The following is a 21,925-nucleotide window of genomic DNA, read 5'->3' as shown; positions in this document are numbered from 1 at the left end:
GTGTGTTCAATAGGGGATCTAATATCTGCTCAGAAGAGATACTAAACAGTTTTGTACAAGCTCAGTTTTTTTTTTTCACAACCTTTGATTTCACACCATGACAGCCAGACATGTGGCAGTTCTGCAGTAGTCGATCGCACATTTTCCCCGCTACAACATTTGTCACTGTCCAGTTCAAATAGTCCGCTTGGGTTGAGCTACAGTCACATAAACATGGCTGCCTCTATTGATTCTCCCACTAAGTGTAAATTAAATTAAGGAGTTGTATTTGTTTCATGCAGCAGAAATCCATCAAAGAAAGTGCCATGTTTACGGAGAAATAATAAATGATGTTGGTAATGAGTAGTGTAGAAAGCTAATAATGTTGACTGACACCCACAAAAATCGTCATATAGCTTCAGCTTAGACATTTCTCGAATTTGACAATTGCCCATCTTTAAACTTCTGACACAATTCATGCACAAAAGTATCACTCACACTGTTTACACCGTAAACACGGCACATTCTCATGCCATCCCTACATGAAATGACAAATCCCTTGCAAAGGGCATAAAACAGATTTACCATTTTGATATAACCCTCTACATCCAATAATAATTTAGTGAATTTATATCGATTCTCATCTAATTCCCTTGGATTTAATTAATTCCAAGTATAATTTGGGATAACAAATTTTACATTATCTTGATTACAGAGTCAAATTCATTTTGAAAAATAATTGTATGATTTAGTCCAATAACATCGTCTTGTGCACTAGTAATACTGTTGATAATTTTGTTCAAGCACAATGAAATGAAATGTTCATCATGTTGTGATATTCTTATACTATTTTACATATCTCATCATAAGTCAGCAATTCCCCATTTAAATTAACCGTATCTTCCTCTATTTTGCCAATATACTAATTTTCCGAGTCAACAAAATAAAGTCTTCATCATAAAAATTTTCAAATAAGTAGGTATTTTAGACCTGACCCAACTGAATCAACTAACTCCCTCCTTTTGTACTCCTTTCAACTGCCAAACTATCTCTTTCATCTTGAACCATTAATAAAGCAATTTGATTCAGCATTCCTCGTAAAAGAGAAAGGGCTTGTTTTGATCTATTTAGCTCTTGTGAAGAGATAGCAATATTTTGTCGCAATTAATTTGGTTCGAGTATAAATCAAATATGACAACGAAATGTTAAATGATTTTAACTTTGTTATTTCCCGTTCTTTAACAAATAGTACCGCCATACAATAACCAATAAAAGTCTTCTCAAAACTCATCATATGCTCCATGTCTAGACTCCTAATCACTAATCCTGAAATGAAAAACCCATGCAATTAATACACACAAACAACTACACTAACCATCACCAAGCAAGAACTTCACAACCCAACTTTCATATTATTAATTAACATCCCGTAATTTTAATCAGATCATACAACCCCACAATACTTGAGACAGTAATAGTTGATATATTGCCTATACATGATCTGATTATCTACTTTATGTTCTCCAAACTAAAACAATTGAACTTTCCCACTCACTCGACAAATTAATATTTTACCACAATTTTGAATTTCGTTTGTCAATAAATATCAGCAACTCTCAGAACTAAGGAAACCATACAATACACAAGGAATGAATTCAGAAAACGGTAAACTTAAAAATCTTCCAATAATTCCCACTCCAATTTATGTACCCTGATAAGATAACATTTAACTTTTTACTCAAATCCTTCTTTTTGACCATATATTATATAATTATGAGAGGGCCCAGCTGTATTTACTTGCTCTTCGTCCTCTCCGCTGCCTTCACTGACAATCAAAGGTGCTGCCGCAGCCCGCACTGATGTCAACGAAAGAAAAACATCCCTCAAGACAGTACTTATTAGTAAAACATCAAATTCTAGAGGGGCTGATCATAAATATAAATTGAAACGTAATGCAAAGGCAATTATGTAAAATACTTAATAAATCATGAAAAACCCTAATACAAATGTACGCTAATAGAGAACACTTACCATTAGTATGTTGGCGCATAGAGTTGAGCGGCAGCAACAAAAAAGTTCTGGAGCCTGGTATGTGGGTAAGGGTATTTGGCCTTGAAAAGGTATTCTGCCAGGTACCCGACAAAATGCTCACCCCGGACACCATAACAATGGATGTTTGCCAGTGTCTTTCAATGGTGTTTGTATGTGCACCAGTATCAAGATCAATAAAATTAATTGAATGATTGACAGAGAAGTGCCTGAATCCCTCGTCACCAAGACAGTTGTAGGTCTTCCAACAGTCGCTAATAATTGTTGTACCTGGCAGAACCCATTCTTTAATTATGTCAAGGAGGGTGTCCCTGTCACGCTGTTCAACATGAACAAGGAAGGAATCACTGCTTTGCTTTTCGATTCCCCCAAAAACCCACTGTCCCTGAATTCTTCTGCTGCGATTGTGTTTTCTCCTTCCAAATTTGGACTCATCAATTTCAACGACTGTCAGAGGACCACACTAATTTTCTTTGACGTTGTTGAAATGTGATGGAAATATACATCGTGTCAGAAAGAATACCAGTCCACCACAGAATGTGCAGAAACACCAAACTCCAACGAAATATAGCGTTGTCTTGGTGGCTTCAAATGCAACAAGTGGTCACCAAACCAAAATATGTCTTAGCGTGTTCTTTCCAAAAAAGGAACCTGCCCAAACAGATTTTTAAAATTTTATTTTTACCACTTTTACGAAAGTCTCCTGGTTTAAAACAATACGTAACCGAATAACAAACAAATACACTCATTATTAAAAATTTCATGTTATATTAAAAAGGAAATAATCTTGTTTCAGTCAAAACGTAAACTCTTAACATTTGTGTCCGACAAAACACTCAGACACATACAATTCACTATGATTCGTCAAACTAATGGTTGATCCATGATCGACTTACTCGATCTGCACTACAGTACATAATAGGTAAATATTAAGATCAGCGACTACCGCTCTGATCGCTGTAATTTTTTGCATACTAACACAGGTTAACGTAATTTCACTGAAAAAAAAAAAAAAATAGTCCTGATTGTCGCTCAACATATAAAAACCCGTTTTTCAGCAGTACAATGTTGGCAATACAAAACACATATAACAAGATTTTTGACTATCAAACTAAAAACAATGGCCGACCATGGTCGTTTTGATGAGTTAACAGTAGTCACGTGACAAACAGGAAAGTTTCCGATTGGCCGGGCAGATCACGTGACCTATAGGACGGCTTCGATTGACCGCCAGACATCAACAAACATACCCACATGGACAAGGAATAATTAGTGAAGTTGTTGACATGGCGTGCGATGGTTTTTGTCACACGCTATTCTTCGAAGCATGTTTGTTTGATGAAAAGCGTGTTATTAACGTGTTTTGTGCACACAACGCGCTTCCAACGAAGACAAGCTACAAATTAATTACTTGTTATCGAGTTGAGACGAGTGCCTCCGGCCATCAGCGGGGGATAAACGGCCACGGCGACAATCAGGACTATTTTTTTTTTCGGTGAAATTACGTTAACCTGTGTTAATATGAAAAAAATTACGGCGATCGGAGCGGTAGTCGCTGATCTTAAGATTTATCACATAAATATCTTGTGAAGCACTGACTTCAGCCCCAGGGCACCCAGATAAAAGATAAGCTATCAGTCCCAGCCGGAAATAGTAAGTAAACAGATATCCAGACACAGCACACAAACAGTACATTAAAAACTTTACTATTTATGAATATACCTCCTATAATCATCTAATTTTTCATTTGCACCACCTAAGACCATATATATTTTGCTTCAAGAGGATGAGCAGAATACGTTAATAATGTCAAATTCGTCATTTGTCAGGTCGGCCTTTAACTCAAAAATACCGAATTACTTTATTACAATAAATTCTACTCGATGTTTTTCCTTTCTTGTTCACGGACACCAATGTAAAAAGCCTTTACAACAATGATGGACAAATCACTGATTTCATGACAAAGAAAAAATAACTATAATGAATGTTATAATCCCCAAAATACATGGTGAAGAGATTGTGGTTTCTTATGCAAACTTCTAGTAGCAGCAGATTGTTACCATTTCATTTTATGCAAATACTTTTGATAAGGATAGTCAAAAGATGATTGCCGCTTCAGCTGTTATTGTCATTCCTACCATAGAGCTGAAAGTATGGAAAGCAACATTTTTCTAGGTAATATTTAATTAATTTAGCCTAGCTTACTTCAATTTCGTTTAAAATTGTACATTACATCAAATTTCATAGTCTAATTATTTAACTTTTTATTACATAGCCAATGTGTTATAGCACTCAACAGGTTGTGCGTGTGTGATATAGTATGTCAAAGTTGAAAATTAAGGACAAGTTATAGACAATATCTTAGATAGAGATTACTTACCTTCTTCAAATTTTCTTCGACATTTTTTAGCCGTAGGAGTTCATATTCACAAACCTCCGGCTCTAAATCACTCATTTTATAAAGGTTTAGTAGAAATTAAAGTAATTAAGGTAATTTAAGTCAATTGTAAAACGTTTATGAAATTACAAATTATACAATTACTTAATCGCCACAATTGTAGTTAATTTAAGGAACAACGGATACAATCAGAAAGAAAAGAAAAGGAAACCCTACACATCCACGAACTGAACTACAGAATGATAATGGTCAAGAAGTGATTGCCTGAATGGTCCACAAAAGTGAAATAGCGGGAACGCTTCTCATTGGTAATCACAAATTATAACCGTTACAGAGCGGGCGGAAATGTCTGGGAAATAAACCGGTATTTGGATGGTTAAGTGATGGTACTACAATTCAAAATCATATGGTATTAAATATCTTTAAATTTAAACTTTAGTGAATTTCTGTATGTTCTGAGACGAAGTCACGCATGAAAAATTTACACAAATTTTGTAGGGAATTAAACAATTGTTGGTAAATTCATGTACTTTACTGTCTTTACTTTACTTACTAATAAAGTTAATACTTAACTTACTTTACTGTCTTCTTGCTTAGAGGGCACTTTGGAACTTTTAACAATCATAAATTCCTTCAACAGGCTATTTGAATGATACAATAGACTGTTAGTGCACATTGTAGTTAATGATCAATTAAAACAATGAAATGATTTAAAAAAATATTAAACAGGCCCTATCAATTAGGTTGTATATATTTTGTAAGTAATAAATACATTAACTAAAATATTTGATTCGTGTCAGTTCAGGTGTTCCTACCTATAGTGTTGCTTGTTTTTAAGTGCTAAGACTGGAACTAATTGTGTGTGTGTGTGTGTGTATATATATATATATATATATATATATATATATATATATATATATATATATATATATATATATATATATATATATATATATATAAGTTTCATGAAATTGGTATAAATGGCAGTAGCCTAATTTAATTTCAATAAACATTGAATCACCAAAAAAGTACTTGCTATTCAAAAAGTCCCGGCGGAGCAAGTACTTTTTGTGATTCAATGTTTATTGAAATTGTGTTTGTGTGTGTGTGTGTTTTATATTTTCTCAAGGATGTTGTATAAGTTAATGTGTTTAACGTATAGTACTAACTCTCTCAAAATACTTATATAATTTTCTTTAAGGTTATATGTTAAAAGGAAAGGGTTTTCCAGTTTAAAGTTTACTTTACATTCCATCCCAAAGAACTTCCTGAGTTCGGCTTTTAAATGTAGTGCGTTGAAATGATTCAACAGTATTAAGTATTCAAATCAAGCATATAAGGGTAAAGTACCAGCCAATTATGTATAATATTTAATTCAAGAGTGGATTCACCATCACTATTATTTATGTTACTACCGGGGAGACTAGGGGGTATTGATTACTCATCCTGCGGGTAATCAAGAATCTAGAGGCTCTCGCTTAGAAAATATACATCAAATACACATTTTTAGGAATCTTGGAGTTAAAAATTTACTTTTTTGTCATATTGGGTGAATTGAATAAAAAGTAGATTCTGCTCAGTAAAATCTAGTGTTTAGGCTTAGAAATAACTATTTGTCAAGTAAATAAACAAGAGCTAGTTTCAAGTCAGCCCGGGACAAAAGTAGAATCTACTAAGTAGTTACTTCTACTAGAGAACAATCTACGTGAAAGTTACATTTTAAGGTTGAGATACAACGAATTTTTTTTTTTTTTTTTTTCAAATATCAGATTTACCAATAGCTCAAAACTAAATTAAAATAAATCTTTGCTTTTCCACTACTAACTCTTGTTTATTCCCTTTGTTAGAAAATTAAATTTCCTTCCTTAATATTACGCTTTATTCAATAGTTATTACATCTACTTTTAAAGAACATAGGCTGAACATACTTCACCACTTTTATAGGCTGAAAATATAGTACATTTCAATACTAGTCTCAAAAGTTACCTCTCGTGGGAGATGCTATCGAGCCCCGCAATAAAACGTTCCATACGAGTATTGGCCGATGCTTTTCATTACGTTACAAAAGATCACAAGAAATCTTTTAAAATATTATCTAACATAATCCAGCAACAACTATGTTTAAAAAAATCATCACACAATTAGTTAATTAAAATTTTAAATTAACAAAATTTGCTGCTTTCTCTCATCATTTTACAAAAAAAAATCATTAGTGCTGTTGGTGGCTAAACTGAGAATTTCAATTATTTATACATGGAAAAAGATGTTTACTTCGGAAACGAATAGTTTACTTAAGGAAAGTAATGTCTGTGAGAGAAAACATAAGTTGACTTCACTACAAGGGAAACAATGACTTCCGGAGATCTCAGCTGTGTTGGAACGTAGCTAATTACCATACAGAATAATGAAAAAATATTACCACTTTGGTCATCTTATGATGACCCGTTTCTCAAACAAAGAGTATTCACAACTATGGACCAATCAAGCTTTTGATTTTAAATACATGTTTTAGCTTCTAAACCACTTATTTATATCTTATCGTTTTGTGGTTTTAATTCAGAAGAGGCTTTAAAATATTTCACATTGGTTTTAAACACCTCTTTGGTAACCTGTCTACAAGTTTTGAACTAAATCATGCATAGCATTTATTCGACTCTCATTTGTTCAATAGTACGAATGTACCTGCATTAACGAAACAGTGTAGGTCCATAAAAACGAGCAGTGTTAGCTTTAACACCATTCCAACACTTTATACCTATATGTAAATTCCACATAAAATCGTACTTTGTGTCTAACCTGGATCACTCATGTGAGAATCAGCTTGGGAACACACTGCAATGGTGTCGCACGGATTTGTATATTTGTATGTGATAATAAAGTTTACCCCACCGACCTACACTAAAAAATCTAATCGTCGCGTCGTCCAAAGCGCCCTGTGAGCTACCTGGTATTATATGAGCATTTTTTTTTACTTTGATGCTGGTCGAGATGTAACACAACAGCAAATTTGTAGCTTTACATTCACCAGGCTTATTAGTACACACAAATGTGCCTTATGACATCTGGTAACTGTATGAACAACAAGATAATGTTTTATAAAAAAACAAATTAACACTTAACAGGTTCAACCTGTATATTGTATAATTTTAAATGTGTAATTGTATCTTCCACATCCTTTCTAAGTAGAATGGTACCTTAATGAAATGTAAATAAATCGTTTTATAAACATCTGGTCTGAAAACGGATATTGAAACTAACATAAACGATAATAATGAAAATGTATTAATATTTATTACTTTAATATTTAGAAGTCAGGGATCATTGTAACATTCGAAATGTACAAAATATGTATACCTATAGTTAATAGAAAATATAAAACTTTTACATTTTAATATTTTTAAAGTATTAAATTATTTTAAAACTAAATAAAATAACTATTTAATAATTAGCAAACGTACATTTTAAGATATTCATTCACAGCCCGTTATAAGAAGTAGTCACTTCTGTCCAACAGTCCTGTGATTGTCTTAATTCTTTTAATTTCAAAAATTTAGAATCTTGTAGCTATTGGTCAATTTTGTCATCTGATTTATGAATTGTCATTATTCTAATATACACGTCATATCACAATAATTAACACACTTTAACAAACCTGTTGGTTTCTCTTTATCGCTGACAGCAGAATTTGTACACAGTTTTTTTGTTTTACCAATCAGAGCAAACCAAGTTGTTTAGTTGGCACTGTCAACATCATCTAGGCCTCTACGTTTACGTATACGCATGATAGCACAGCTTAGACTTCAGTCGTTGCATATTACTTTGCTTTGAATTGATATGGAAACGTAATCCATGTGGAAGTGTGAGCATAACTTAAACTTATTTTGACTGTGAATTAATATATCGTACATTAAATTTAATTTCAACGAAGAACTCGTAGTATTTATCTAAGATGGCTGCAGAAGTAAGGTGGCTGTACAGTATAGTTTTATGTTTTCTAGTACGTGGATTTTTAAGTAATACCGCATTTCAAAGATTCGAGTACAAGTATAGTTTTAAACCTCCTTACCTCGCTCAAAAAGATGGCAAAGTACCTTTTTGGGAGTATGGTGGAAGTAAGTATTTAATAACAAATTAAGTGGTGCAAATGTGTTTGAGGTTAAGATTTGGCCTATGATCATCATTCATTTGATAGCTTAACCATTTGTTTTGTGTTGTATAATTATCCAAGTTGTCTGTGGTATATCTTACCTTCCATACACAATTCAGGAATTTTACCATGCTTAAGTAGTATTATTCATACATTTACTCAAAGCAACTAGTATTAGTCTTTCCTTTTGTTATGAAACAAAGCTATATGAATCCTAGGCCTACAAGGCAACACTATGTCTTGTGTAATAGGCTTTGCTAGGTCTCAATGCAAAATATCAAGTGGCAATCATATGGCAAATAAATTTGTACATCCCCCAGCAAATAATAAATAAATTATGTCAGCATATTGAGTGATAGGCTTCTACAATGCTGAATTCCATGGTTAGAGGAACTCATTTTTATCTATGTAGAAGTTGTATGTAAAATTTCTACTTATGAAATCATTCTTGAGATATCTTGCCACATGATGCAGTCAAATTTTGTTTCATTAAATTTGGTTTCTTATTAGTGTTTAAATAATATAAGTAAAAATGTTTTGTTTTACTTTAAGCTACATACCAAGTCACCAAAGGATTGTGTTGCATGTGCTGGATTAGTTAGGCTACATGTGACTTGTGAATATGTCACATGTGAAAGCCATATAGAAATGAAGCTTCATGCACAGTTTTAAGTCTGTGGACCAGTTTGTTTTCAAGATATTGTGTAAATAGACAAACTGACAAAGATAGATATGAATTTTCCAGCCCCACGAGTCATAGGCCTAGGGCTTCGCTAACACTCAGCCAATAACTGGCTTGTAGAAATAATGTAAAAACATGTAGACAAAATCGTTTAGCATGCCTTCTTTATGAAATCTATTATATTATTTTTTAAGATTCTATTGTTTTTGGGGGTGAGAACTTTCACCTCCTTTGAGCAGAACTAATTTCTTTAGCGTTGCTTATCAGTCCCTAATCATCTTATTTTTCAAAAATTACTTACGTTAGCGTTTACTGATTCCATATGGCATAACTTTATATTTAGATTCCAGTAAGTCATTTCCTAAGGTTAACCCCGTATGTGCTTGACTGAGGGGTTGTGATTCTGAGCTTGTAATTCTAGGTGGTACTGGATAGAATTTCTTAATACATCAAGATACATCCAAATTTAAAGTCTTAACACTTTGTTGATCTTTCTTTCTTTTGTAATTCATGTACTAAGCACAACTCGTGATGAATTTCAACTGCTAAAGATCCTTTTACTCAGAAAAATGTAATCATAGCACATTCTTTATAGTAAGCATGGAAAACTTTATAATTGTAAACATTGCAATCTGTATTCAATGGCTGGCTAACGATTAATGAATCAAAATAATAATTCCAGTGGTTCTGCATATGTGAAAATGTGTTAATACCGGGAAATGTTAAAATATAAGTTGATGGTTCTCACTTCAGGAATATACTTTGTAATTTTTAAAAAGTACAAGAGTGAAAGATAAAAATTTGTTTGAGAATTAAAAATTTGTTCATTTATATAAAGCATCTTAATTTAATTTTCTGTACTGCAATATTTAATAGTTTCTATGTCTATATTTATTTAAATTATATGTGTTTGTTAAAAGACATAATACTGTACATTTGCAAAATTGATCCTGTAATAAATTCATTGATAGCATATGCTTCTACCTTTGCTATTTATTGGCATTGATATTTATATCAAACTGTTGATATTTAAATTAAAACTTAATTAATTAGACAAATAAATAGCTATAATTATAAAAATCTTAAACTACAAACAATAAATATTTGTCTAGTTGTTGTTTTCAATCTCAAATGAAAATGCTCCTAAAACATCTACACTTTTGATTTGATAGTAGTATCCTACTCCTGACACAACTTTCTCTATATTCAATATCTAAGGAGCATTTCTTAAAATGAATCATATTATTATAAATGATAGTCAAGTGTAAATATTGTGTCTTTATTTTCCATATTTATATTTAAATTAATTGCTTATTTTTCTACAGAGTTCACAATTATATTTCAGAACAACATTCTTTTAAAGCTATACATGGATTCCGAACATGAACCATGAGGTTATAAACTGGTTATGGTATTATTGTTTCTATTTGTACAATATCAATAATACTTTATTGATGTTTTCCAGATGCCATTGCTAGTTCTCAGAATGTGCGAGTGGCACCATCTCTTAGAAGTCAAAAGGGTGAGTGTCTAAGATTTAATAATAGGTCTCTTTTTTCATCTTTTTAGGTTTTATTTATTTAGAACATTTTTATATGAAAACAGAAATTGTATCCATAACTATGTGAAAATTGTATTCTAAATTTAAATCTGCTCATCGACCTCAGTGTGTTACAAGATGATATATGTTGAACGCTGCCATCAACAGTGAGTAGAGCCTAGAGTTCTAACTTGCTTTGAATACATATTTACCCATCTAGGATGGAATCAAACAAAAGTGAACATGGTATTATGGTATTACCTGTGTGATCTACTGAATTAACCCTACATCGGGCGCTAAACGCAGTTTTCCTCCGTGTATTTTTTATTATTAAAAATAATACTACTTTTCTGATGTCGGCAGTCGTTTCCCGCATTGTACTTCATGAGCATCTTTCGGGGAAGCGAAACAATAGCCTCCCACTTATCTTTGTCAAAATCTATCAGTATGAGGTCTACTTCCGTGCGAGACTAGACGATTCCTCCGTGAGCGCCCGATGTTGTGTTTGTAGTGCTTGAACGAAATCTCCGTGAGCACCTTATTGTGTTTAGTTTTTATGGAGTAATAATCCGTGTGCGCCTAAATGTGTGACCTGTGATGGTTTCTTTTTAAGTTTTACAATATATATTTTATTTGAATTTTGTGAAATGGAGAATGAAGACGAGAGACTTGTCAGTACAGTACCAGTGTGCTAGGGAACATTCCAGTACTCTTTAAGGAGTGAACATTGTCGTTATAAGAACCAGAAGGAAAATGTTTTGAAACTTTGTGTAGTGTGTAAAAAAAATTTTAGTAAACAATAAATTTTGATTTCAGAGTAATAATTGAAATTACAATTGTATAATATCTCAAGAATTGAAGTAAGTTGTTTTTGTAAGAAGTTAAAAACTAAGTTAATTTCCATATATTATTACAATAGGTTAAACATTTTTACAATTAATTGCATTATTCCTTAAAATAAATCATGTTGTTATTATACAATAACATTTTTTAAGATTTTGAATTTCTTATTTGGAAAATTCATTATATAAGAGAGTAATTTTTATTTAATTTCTAAAAATGAATATATTACATTGTAATTAAATCAGTATGAATATTTAAACAAATAAAAACAGTTTAAACGACTATGATATCCATTATTCGCTAACCTGGAGGAAACCTCCGTGAGCGCCTGATGGTGTTTCTAATTTTAAGCGCCTGATGGAGGGTTAAACTTTATAAATATACAGCAGTAATTTGATTACTTTTGTCATACCATGTCAACGAAGAATAAAGGGTTACACTAGGACAAAATTACACTATCTGGGAGTGGTATGCTATTTGTTAGAGTGCTCCACCTGCATGGCGGACACATCTATCCGAAAACATCCTTTTATGTAGCATTAGAAATGTTTTTGACAGATTTGAAAAAAAAAATGTCAAGGTTGTCCTAATGTGGGTACTACGACATGCAGGAATAACTGGGAACGAGTTGGCCGACAGAGCTACAAGAGAAGCAGTGGAATTCTTTTCTCATAACAACTTAATAGTGTCAGATATAAAACCATACTTCAGAAAATTACTGAAAGATGAGTGGCACAGACACTACTGCTAATAAACTACGTGACATTAACCCTTCAATGTGGTTTCATGAGACAACAGAGACTGACTGCAGTGGTTTCACGTGAACATAAGGTTTAGTGCCGACTCGAACAGTAAAATTGTGTATCCTAAGTGAGTTATTGCACACTCGAGACATCAAATCAGGATGGTTGTGTGTAGGGTTTAAGCGTGGATGAAAATTTTCTTAGCACAAATGCTACAAGCTCTTCAGACATTTTAGCAAACATATTTGTCTTGTAGCACTTATTATTAGCAATGATATTCTGCAGGAGATATATAGTTGTATATTTAGAACCTCAATAATTACAATTTTTAAAGGTTTTATTAAAAACCGCATAGTTAGAAAATAAAATTTAATTTTTTTGTAAAATATACAAAAAACAAAAAGTCTACTCTTAATTTATAATACTAAATTAAATTAAATAGTATGGTTTTTTTATTAAAAAAAATTACTTTTGACATCAATTTATCTTTAAAAAAATGAATTAGACGCTACCAACATAATTCAATCTGTAGTCTTCTTTGTTTTGTAAACACCAGTGTTCAACCTCACTGAAATGGATTGTTTTTTATTATTACCTTCAATAGAGATTATGAACAAATTGTTTAAATTGGTTATACTTAACCTTTTACGAATGTCTGTCATTTCAAAATAAAATCAGACTATAACATAACCTCAATAAATCTCCAGTACTAGTTACAGATGAAAAGACAAGACATTTAGAAGCGTACACCGTTTGTTTTTGTTCGTATGTGTCGGCCACGGCGAATCAGCACCGCTGCCATAGCAACAGTCATGGACGTTTGTCATGGAGTTTGTTGGATACTACTCTCCCATCAAAAAGTATAGATAACCTAGTTTGAACGTCAGTCACAAGCTAACTAGTTCAGTGAAAATTACGGGAGTTAAATTAAAATATAGCGTATTTATTTTTGTGTCTCGACATAAATTAAATTGTTTACAGACAATAAATTTTAATTTATATGTTGGTAAGAATGGAAAATAGTACCTCATTTGGTGATTTACAACCAAATTACAATTTTGAACATTCATAACCAGGAAAACTTGTAACCCTATTAAGACCCAAGTTTTATACAAGATTTGTACAAAAGTATTTAGTTTTAGAATTTTTGTATTATATGGATTTAGTTTTCGAACTAGTTGTTTGTAAACCATTTAAACTTTCATTCTCAACCTGGTTCGGTTAAAAAAACTCTGCACTGGTCAGGTTATTGAGCTTATTGTCATTATTTTTGTATTAAAGGCAATTTAATTTTTGTAAACACAATTTAAAACAATAGTTTTTAACATCACTTTAACTTCGTTAAATAGATTTTGTTAATTTTCCATGGCTGGGGCATGCTCGTTGTAACGTGTGGACCGCCAGGTGTCGAAGGTGATGTTGCGACGATCATGCACGGTCCATTTGCGCCCTTAACCCTTTTAGTGCGTTTATGTCTAAAAGTGCTAGACGTTGTAAACGCAGCGTATTTTTATATGTATTGGTTCAGTTTATGCAAGTTACTGGCTGCAAATGATGTTAGTTCATCCAAAAGCCATAGAGTAACGATATTTGTATATTTGATTGCCGACGACCAGCTGTTTATATGTCTTCGACGTGAAATAAAAAGAAGGTCAGTTCGGATGTTTACGTTGCGAGCAAACGGACGCTGTGCTTTGTTTACTCTGTTTTATCTTATTTTATCCATTAAATTGTGTTATAATTGTGAAATACTACTTCATTAGTATTCCAAATCATTGCATTACTTCATTTTTCATTTGTGTTTTCCGTGTGTATTATATTTTACTAAGTTACAAACTATGTCTAATAAGAACATTGCGGGTTATGATGAGTTACTTCACATTTTTTTATAGTTTTATTACTGAATAAAACCATTATTTAGGTAAAGAAAGTGTTAACTGTGATTAATTTCTTCTTTTATAAATAATACTAAAGTTAATAAAGTATTTATGCTAATAATAGTAAGTGTATTACATTTTTCTTGAGCCTTTCAAACATTAACTTACATGTAGGGCAAAATTTGGCGTGGACAACATATTATATTTTTCACCCACACTTCTTATTTGTTGTGTAAAAATAAAATAAAATATATAGAATTTGTTTAGTTTTAGTTGCTCTTTCCGATGGTAGCATCATAAAAATAATATAAAATTGTTTACATACTAAAATTGTACACCAAAGTGAAAACAAATATTATAAATAAAATAATTATTTACATTATAAAGAAAAATTTTTTTATAACAATCCAAATATGTACAAATGTACTTTTTTGTATTTATTTCTGTTTATCGGTTATTTATCTTCAATACAAAAAAAAAGTAACAAGATATGACCTCAATTAAGGAAATAGTAAGGAATTTACTAAAACTCTGCATTTATGCCCTGAAATGCTTAGCACTCTTGGGTTGGCAATGCACCAGACCCCTTAGCAGTAAAAGGGTTAAGTGCAAGAAGGAGTCGTAATAAATTAAATATTATTTTAATATATCAGACCATTTCCCATCAGCTTTTTTCATATGAGCTCTAGGCCTCCAATGGCAGGTTTAACAATAAATCATTTAACTTTCAAAATCGCAGTTTAGTAGTAAAGTGCCAAAATCGGTACCTTTTCTTTCATTCTTACAGGTACAAAACTTGGTTGTAAATAATTCGCTTTATATGTCTAGATGCAGAAATAAACAATCTCAAGTTTAATGTAACTCCCATAATTTAAGCTGTATTAGTTAGTTTGTGGTTAAAGTTCAACCTTGGGTATCTATACTTTTTGATCTGAGAATAGGCAAGTGTCTTCCAACCACTGCGGCGCCGCACAGTGTCTAATATTTTATATACTTGAAATTAAATGTGATGAAAAGATGTATGATCTTATAGTATCATTAAAAAACAATATTTTTAATGCTATAAACTGATTTTCAAAATGCGATATTCTCTTTTGCGGATAGTTCTTTCTCGCTTGTAGTATTTTCTCGGCTCGTTTCACAAAATGCGACAAATGCAATCGCAGCTTAAATTCTGGCTGTGTGGTTTAAGACGTTACTCTCATTCGATTCCTGCATCTGACATTATCGATTTTTGCGGTCTGTTGTACACTTATGAGGGTCACTCGTCTGTAGTAAAGCCAGTGGGAGGGCCCACCTTAAATTAACAGTGGTTAGCTTGGATTAAAGGTGAGGAGAATAAGTGATTTTCTTATATAAGCGTACAAAACCATATACAACCAAGTGTACCATATACAAACACTCGTTTTCTGTTTTTATTTTTACAACTAAAAAAAGACCACTTTATTTATGTTGTGTAAAATTCTACAAGGCATTTATTATTGAATCATGACCATAATGATAGCTTTAAAGAATTGTAAAAAGCATTTACACTACAATAAATACTAAACAAAATGTCTCTGTTGGAAATTCCCACGTTGAAGGGTTAATGAAAAGCTCTAATTATCCAAGATTTTAAATTTTAAACATCCAAATTATCCAAGTTGCACTGTATTAACTATAAAATGTTGCCTTCACATAAAACTTACTTTTGTAGAACTCAATGAAAAATATGATCTATTACAGTATTACTCAAATACCTCACACTCAGTGTGTTTTTCATGGTAAGACTGTACCTGTTATTAAAAATATACTAGTTTCTAACTTTTTACGTCCAAATTAAGAATTTGGTATATTTTTCATTCCTACACATGCTATGTAATTATCTGGAGCCAAATAAATTACTGTTTGAAAGAAGTTGGTAGCTTTTTCATTTGTGTAGCTGACGATGGAATCCTTAATACTGAAAGACGTCACAAAATTAAATTAAGTCACATTTAGTAATTAAAATGTTAGTCATCCAGTTTTCATAAGCTAGAGGTTGTTGTGTCAATTTATTTGTCATTTAATTACCTGTTAAGGATGTATTATCACATTTTCCAATTCTCACTGTTGTTTTTTTTTAATTTTTTGAGGAGCTAAGGTAAAAAGTACACACCAGTTTGTATATATACCAAGATAATATGGGGTACGAGGTAATATACATAGCATCATTAGATCTCTTTTGGTAAATAAATGAAACCAGTGGAAATTCATCATTAGTTGCGTTCTGTTAATGTAAAAGGCATTATGAGCTGCACTGTAGTTAAAAATGGTGCCAATTGTTTCATGAACAAACTAATGTTCATGACAAAAATTAAATTCACTGACCATCTGGTTAATGAAGACTACGTTGAAAAAATCAATCAAGTTTAGGAAAAATTAAAAGTTTATAATCACAGATATTTTGAAACATTTCCCACTGATATCAAGAACTGTAGCACAAGACATTGTGACCAGAGAAACTTGAATATTTCAAATTTGTTGCCCAATGGCTACCCAAAATCTTGACTGATCAACTCAAAACAAAGAGAATGGGATCATCTCTGAAGTTTCTTATCTAATACCAAGAAGAAGGTTAAAATAATCATTACTGATGAAACATTGGTTTCTTACATTGATGTTGAACAAACAATTCTTGAAATGGAGAATTTTGCCATCGCGACAACTACTGTGATGGGTTATGTGCCGTGGCGATTGAATATTATTTAATAGTTATTGAAAAGCTCACATCTAGGTATAATAGTGCTTCAATAAACGTTAAAAGATATTTTATGAGCTGTCTTTTAATTATATTTGATAAAAATCTGTAAGAGTTGCGTGTAATTTTTATTTATTAAAACAGCATTATTTTTTTAATGACTCTCGAATTTAAATTGGTTATTTAATTTGTAAATCTGAAACTTCAATTATCTATTTTGGATTCATTTCATATAATCAAAAGCACTTTATTTCATTAAATATTGGTTGTTTTAATTTGTTCCTAGTTTTGTAATATTAAATGGATGTAGCCACAATGTTTATTTGAAGAATTTTATTCTTATATTAAGACACTTAATAATAACACTACTTATAGATATACATACTAATCATACAGATACTTATTATTAATTTTTCATATTCACTTATTTTAGTGTTAATTTTCTATAAATTGTGACTTATTTTGAAACCTGTCATTTATGTATTGTGCAAGTCAAATATATAGTCATTAATAAACTCGATGAAATCTTCTTACTGTATTGCTTCGCACACATATATCATCATTGAATATACATCAAATAATAAAACATTACAACATATTATACCTTATATTTACAATTATGAGGATCCGTAATTTTAAATTGTATGCAATTTATGTACACGAGGAAATATATTTATGTTTGCCATGACAGATGAGGCTGTCCGTAGCAATCATTCTAGTAATTAGTCAATGTAATGGTTGCTTTAATTTGAAGAGAAGCAGGTGTTGCAGATGATACACATTTTTGATTGTTATTTATGACAAGGGCAATTTGTTATGTAAGCATTTTGTTTTTCACCAATTCTGTTATAGTAGGCAAGTCAACTGAGTAATTGCATAATGTTTATCCATTTTGGCATATTGTAAACCTAAACTCAAGTTCTGTACCGCTGCATATCATTTACATATCATACAATTATCTTAATGTGTCTTTCATCCTATAAGTCTTATTTTGTTGTCATGTACGATCAGCTTTATTCAGTTTGTTCTGGACATTTGCCATCATTCAGTGAAAAAAAAGAAAAATTAGTAACACTAAATTGTGATTTTGTTGTTTTGCATACCTGGGCAAGGGTAAATTTCCAAAAAAATCCTGTTTTATTTACAATCCTTCCATTGTGAAAACAATTTTTAAAGAAAGAATAAACAGTTGTGGACATTATTCAAACTTTTAATAGCATTGAGTTTAGTAATTTTATTTTATTTTGAGTAGGCTACTAGCTTTGCACACCAATAACAATAATCATATTTGAATTGTTTTCAATAATCATAAAAAACTATAATAGAAGTAAGGAAAGTAATATTTATGAATAGTAGTGAGTTTTCCCAAATTAACTTCATTGGTAAACAGGTATATTTATTTCAATGTATATGTTCAGTATCTGGACACTGCAAATAGAGCATTGATATTGGATGGATCCCAAGTAGGAGGATTTGTGTGCCACATAGAATTAAGAAGTTTGAAGTGTTTTATAGCAGGTTTTTATTTTTGTGAATCAGTGATGAGATGTTTCAGTAGTTTAATTTTTTATTGCCTACGAGATACTATGATAATTTGCTAATTAAATCAAAAGTATCTCAATAATCCCATTAAACATGCATAATATATAAAACCCGGTTATTCAGAAGTGCTTTGATAACTACACTATTAAATGTACTATTTCGTGACATGGTATTCTTTTGTAGGTGCAATCTGGTCAAAATTGAAAACGAACTTCCAATGGTGGGAAGTTGACATCCTTTTTAGAGTAACTGGAAGAGGCAGGATTGGAGCTGATGGTTTGGTAAGAGTTGTTCATAAATAAATTAGTCCTTTTATAGGATTGTGATTTATCTCAATAACAATGTGTGTGTTTTGATTTTGATTTGAATGTGTAACTCAGAAGATGAACTTGCACAACAGCATTTGATCATTTGAGATTACCTAATTCGATTTTCATTAACATTATTTGGTTGCGTAACGAGTAACTTTTTACTCATGAAGCATATGATGAGTAAGCATATGATGGGTGGCCACCTGACTGAGAAACCAGGAATAAGCCGGGAATCATATCAAGCCGGGAAAGTTTCAAAAAATGTTTTTCTTCTTCAAGAACTTATAAATCCAATACATAATTTGGCAGCTCCTTGAATCAAAAACTGATTATTCTCAAATGTATTGTACGCGACGTGGCTTGTGAAATTATCAATGAAGATCGATATATGTTCGCGAGGTTCATTTGAGGGCTGCTTCCACTGTGTAGTGGGGTGTATTTTGGTTATTTCTACTCCTGTCCCAAGGCAAGCCACCACCCCCTTCCCCTAAAAACATGTAACAATGCATTGGACAATTTAAAATCGGCCGACTGATCGTTCAGAACTTTAACACTAAATGAGCAGTACGCATTAAATGATAAAGCGGTAGTGACCGCAATATAAACAGGATTTTTGTACTTCAATATTATTCAGTTTTTGAAGTGGGGTCTTCAGACAATGTTTTCCAAATCTTATTCTTGAGTGAAAATAGTATTTTCACAAGACGTGTATTAGATATATAGGCCTAAAATGTACACTATTCACCCTATAAACAGGGTTAATAGTTCGGTTGGTTCAATAATATAACATGTTTGATAAGAGGTGCAACCCGGTTTTTTGAGTATACCAGAATTTCATTTGGATTTTTACCAGGCCTAATAAGATACCTTTTTGAGAAGAAATTAGTTGGTAAGCTACAAAAAGTAATACCAAGAAGAGCGTGTTTCCGTCCCACATGTTGCACAGTGATGACAGAATGAGCTGAGGGTTGAGCGGCAGGAGAAACATTTACTGTCTAGAATTGGCGGCGGATAAGCGGCTGACATTGTGTGGTACCGCCCTACCACTCGCGTCTGTAGAGGCTAGTGTCGAGTGTTCCCCATATGTACAACACAAACATTAAACTTTAAGTCTCCGCTCAATCCAGTGCTCACTGCCTACCGCTTACCACTTATATTGGTTTTCAGATTACATAGGTTAAAACAAAGAAAGTGATGTTATGTTATGATATCGTGGGTCACATCCAAACCTCGACTGAACTTCGTTTACACTGGCAGAAAATTGCACAAGTTTTGTGTCCAGCTGTAAAAATCGTGTCTAAACGGGCGCATTAGCTCTTGCGAGTGCTGTTACAACGAGTGTTCGCTATTAAAATTTCAATTATAAACATTGCCAAGATATCATAGCCGTGTGTGAACAGACTTCGTATTGACTCTCAGAAGTATTTGCAACAGTTATCGTGAGTGAAATTGATTATCTTGTTCACATTATACGACAGTATTTGTATAAATTCTCTCACTTGTACCGAACAACCATGCATGTCAATTTTTTTGTCAGAGCGGGATCGGTTGGATGACGGATGGAAATCCCGTCAGTTCTCCCATCAACTATTTACCTGAATGACTTCCCCGCATACGTGACGATTGGTCGGATGATTCAAACTGTTCAAACCAAATAGTTTAACGTGTTTAAGGAGTTTTATGTCACCTCATTTCGTAGTCCATGACTACAATATAACAAACACGTGACAAACTAGTCTTTTACTTGCGTTTATTTACTTTCTAGTTGTATTATTGTGATGATGTGATTCTATTCTTATTTATATATTTTTTTATTTATTGTCATTTGTCAATTTTACATAGCTATAGACATCATCAAGAAATAAATGTGTAATACATTACACTATACAAAACATACATGCTATATTTTATGTTAATTTAATAAACATAATAATATAATTAGCCTAAACATGATCAAGTGTAAGACTAAGGTAGATTCCACACTGCCCAAAGGCCTGTATCATCCAGACACATTGAAGTGCTTATATACAACATGGAAAGAATGCTAGTAATAGATTCAGGTCAGCACAAACAGAAAAAGCCATCCTCAGAGAGTGAAAAACTGCCACAAATCCACCTATTCTAAGGTAGATTAATATTAGTTGTAAAAAAATTTCTCAAGTGAATAAAAGACCTTACTTATAAGCCAACGTGACAATTTACACGCATATGGTTGAAGTTCTAAACTTCTGAACTTGTGGTAGTTTGTTAAAACACTTAATTTGCAAATTTCTATGACTAGCTATAGTCTTCTGTAGCCTGGAAGGAGGTATAATAATATCCTGTGCCCTTCGAGTATAATAGTCATGGACCTCATTAAAACAAACAAATTCATTTTGGTTTTTCTTTACATGTATTAAATTTTGAAATATAAAAATGGAAGGGACTGTCATTATATTAAAATCAATAAAACAATAAATCATTGTGATAAGCTAAATTGGCCAAGATTCTCACTGCCTTTCTTTGCCAAGTGAAAACTTGGCTAGCACCCTTACTATTTCCCCAGAGCATTGCAGCATATAGCAATTGAGAGCGAAATTCACTAAGGTAGGAGATAAGCATCATATCTCCACTAACACAAGATTTTAATTTTCTAAGTAGAAAACAGACCCTAGACAGTTTTGAAATAAATGTGTTGGGTGTGAGCCTCCCAAGAAAGCCTTTGGTCAAAAACCACTCCAAGCAACTTAACTGGTTTAACAGTGTTCTTTTATGTTCAACTTTTTCAATGTTAAGCAAATTGATTCTGTTTTTATCAGTATTGACTTCTAGATTGTTAACGATTAAACCAAGAATAAGCAACCTCCATTACCTCATCACTATGTGTTTTTAACTCATTAAGTAATTCACCAGTAACTATAAATGAAGTGTCATCGGCATAACGAGTGGTCTTACATGGAACATTGAAAGGCAGATCATTTATATATATATAAAATAAACAAAAGCGGACCCTGAACAGATCTCTGTGGAACCCCACAAGGTCCTCTCGAAATGTGGGCTGTGTACCAGCAACCAAGACTGTGCATTCTGCTACAAAAATAAGTTTCAAAAAAGTG

General features: G+C 32.2%; 2 protein-coding genes across 2 annotated transcripts in view; one reads left to right on the top strand and one right to left on the bottom strand.

Moving 5' to 3' along the window:
* LOC124369274 (cell division cycle-associated protein 7-like) overlaps positions 1-4,700 on the bottom strand; it is a 72,828-nt gene extending 68,128 nt beyond the window's left edge. The window contains exon 1 of the mRNA XM_046827187.1: positions 4,409-4,700. Coding sequence (XP_046683143.1) covers positions 4,409-4,483 — 75 coding nt within the window. The 5' untranslated portion in view covers positions 4,484-4,700. The remainder of the gene's footprint in view (positions 1-4,408) is intronic.
* A 3,454-nt stretch (positions 4,701-8,154) lies between these two features.
* The window catches only part of LOC124369273 (protein ERGIC-53), a 47,632-nt gene continuing 33,861 nt past the window's right edge, over positions 8,155-21,925 (top strand). The window contains 3 exon segments of the mRNA XM_046827185.1: positions 8,155-8,538; positions 10,721-10,777; positions 18,703-18,800. Of these exon segments, the coding sequence (XP_046683141.1) occupies positions 8,376-8,538; positions 10,721-10,777; positions 18,703-18,800 (318 nt within the window). The 5' untranslated portion in view covers positions 8,155-8,375.

Source organism: Homalodisca vitripennis, chromosome X (assembly GCF_021130785.1).
Source record: "Homalodisca vitripennis isolate AUS2020 chromosome X, UT_GWSS_2.1, whole genome shotgun sequence".
NCBI lineage: Eukaryota > Metazoa > Arthropoda > Insecta > Hemiptera > Cicadellidae > Homalodisca > Homalodisca vitripennis.
Note: the sequence above shows the minus strand (reverse complement) of the source record. Positions and strands in the feature narration are given on the sequence as shown.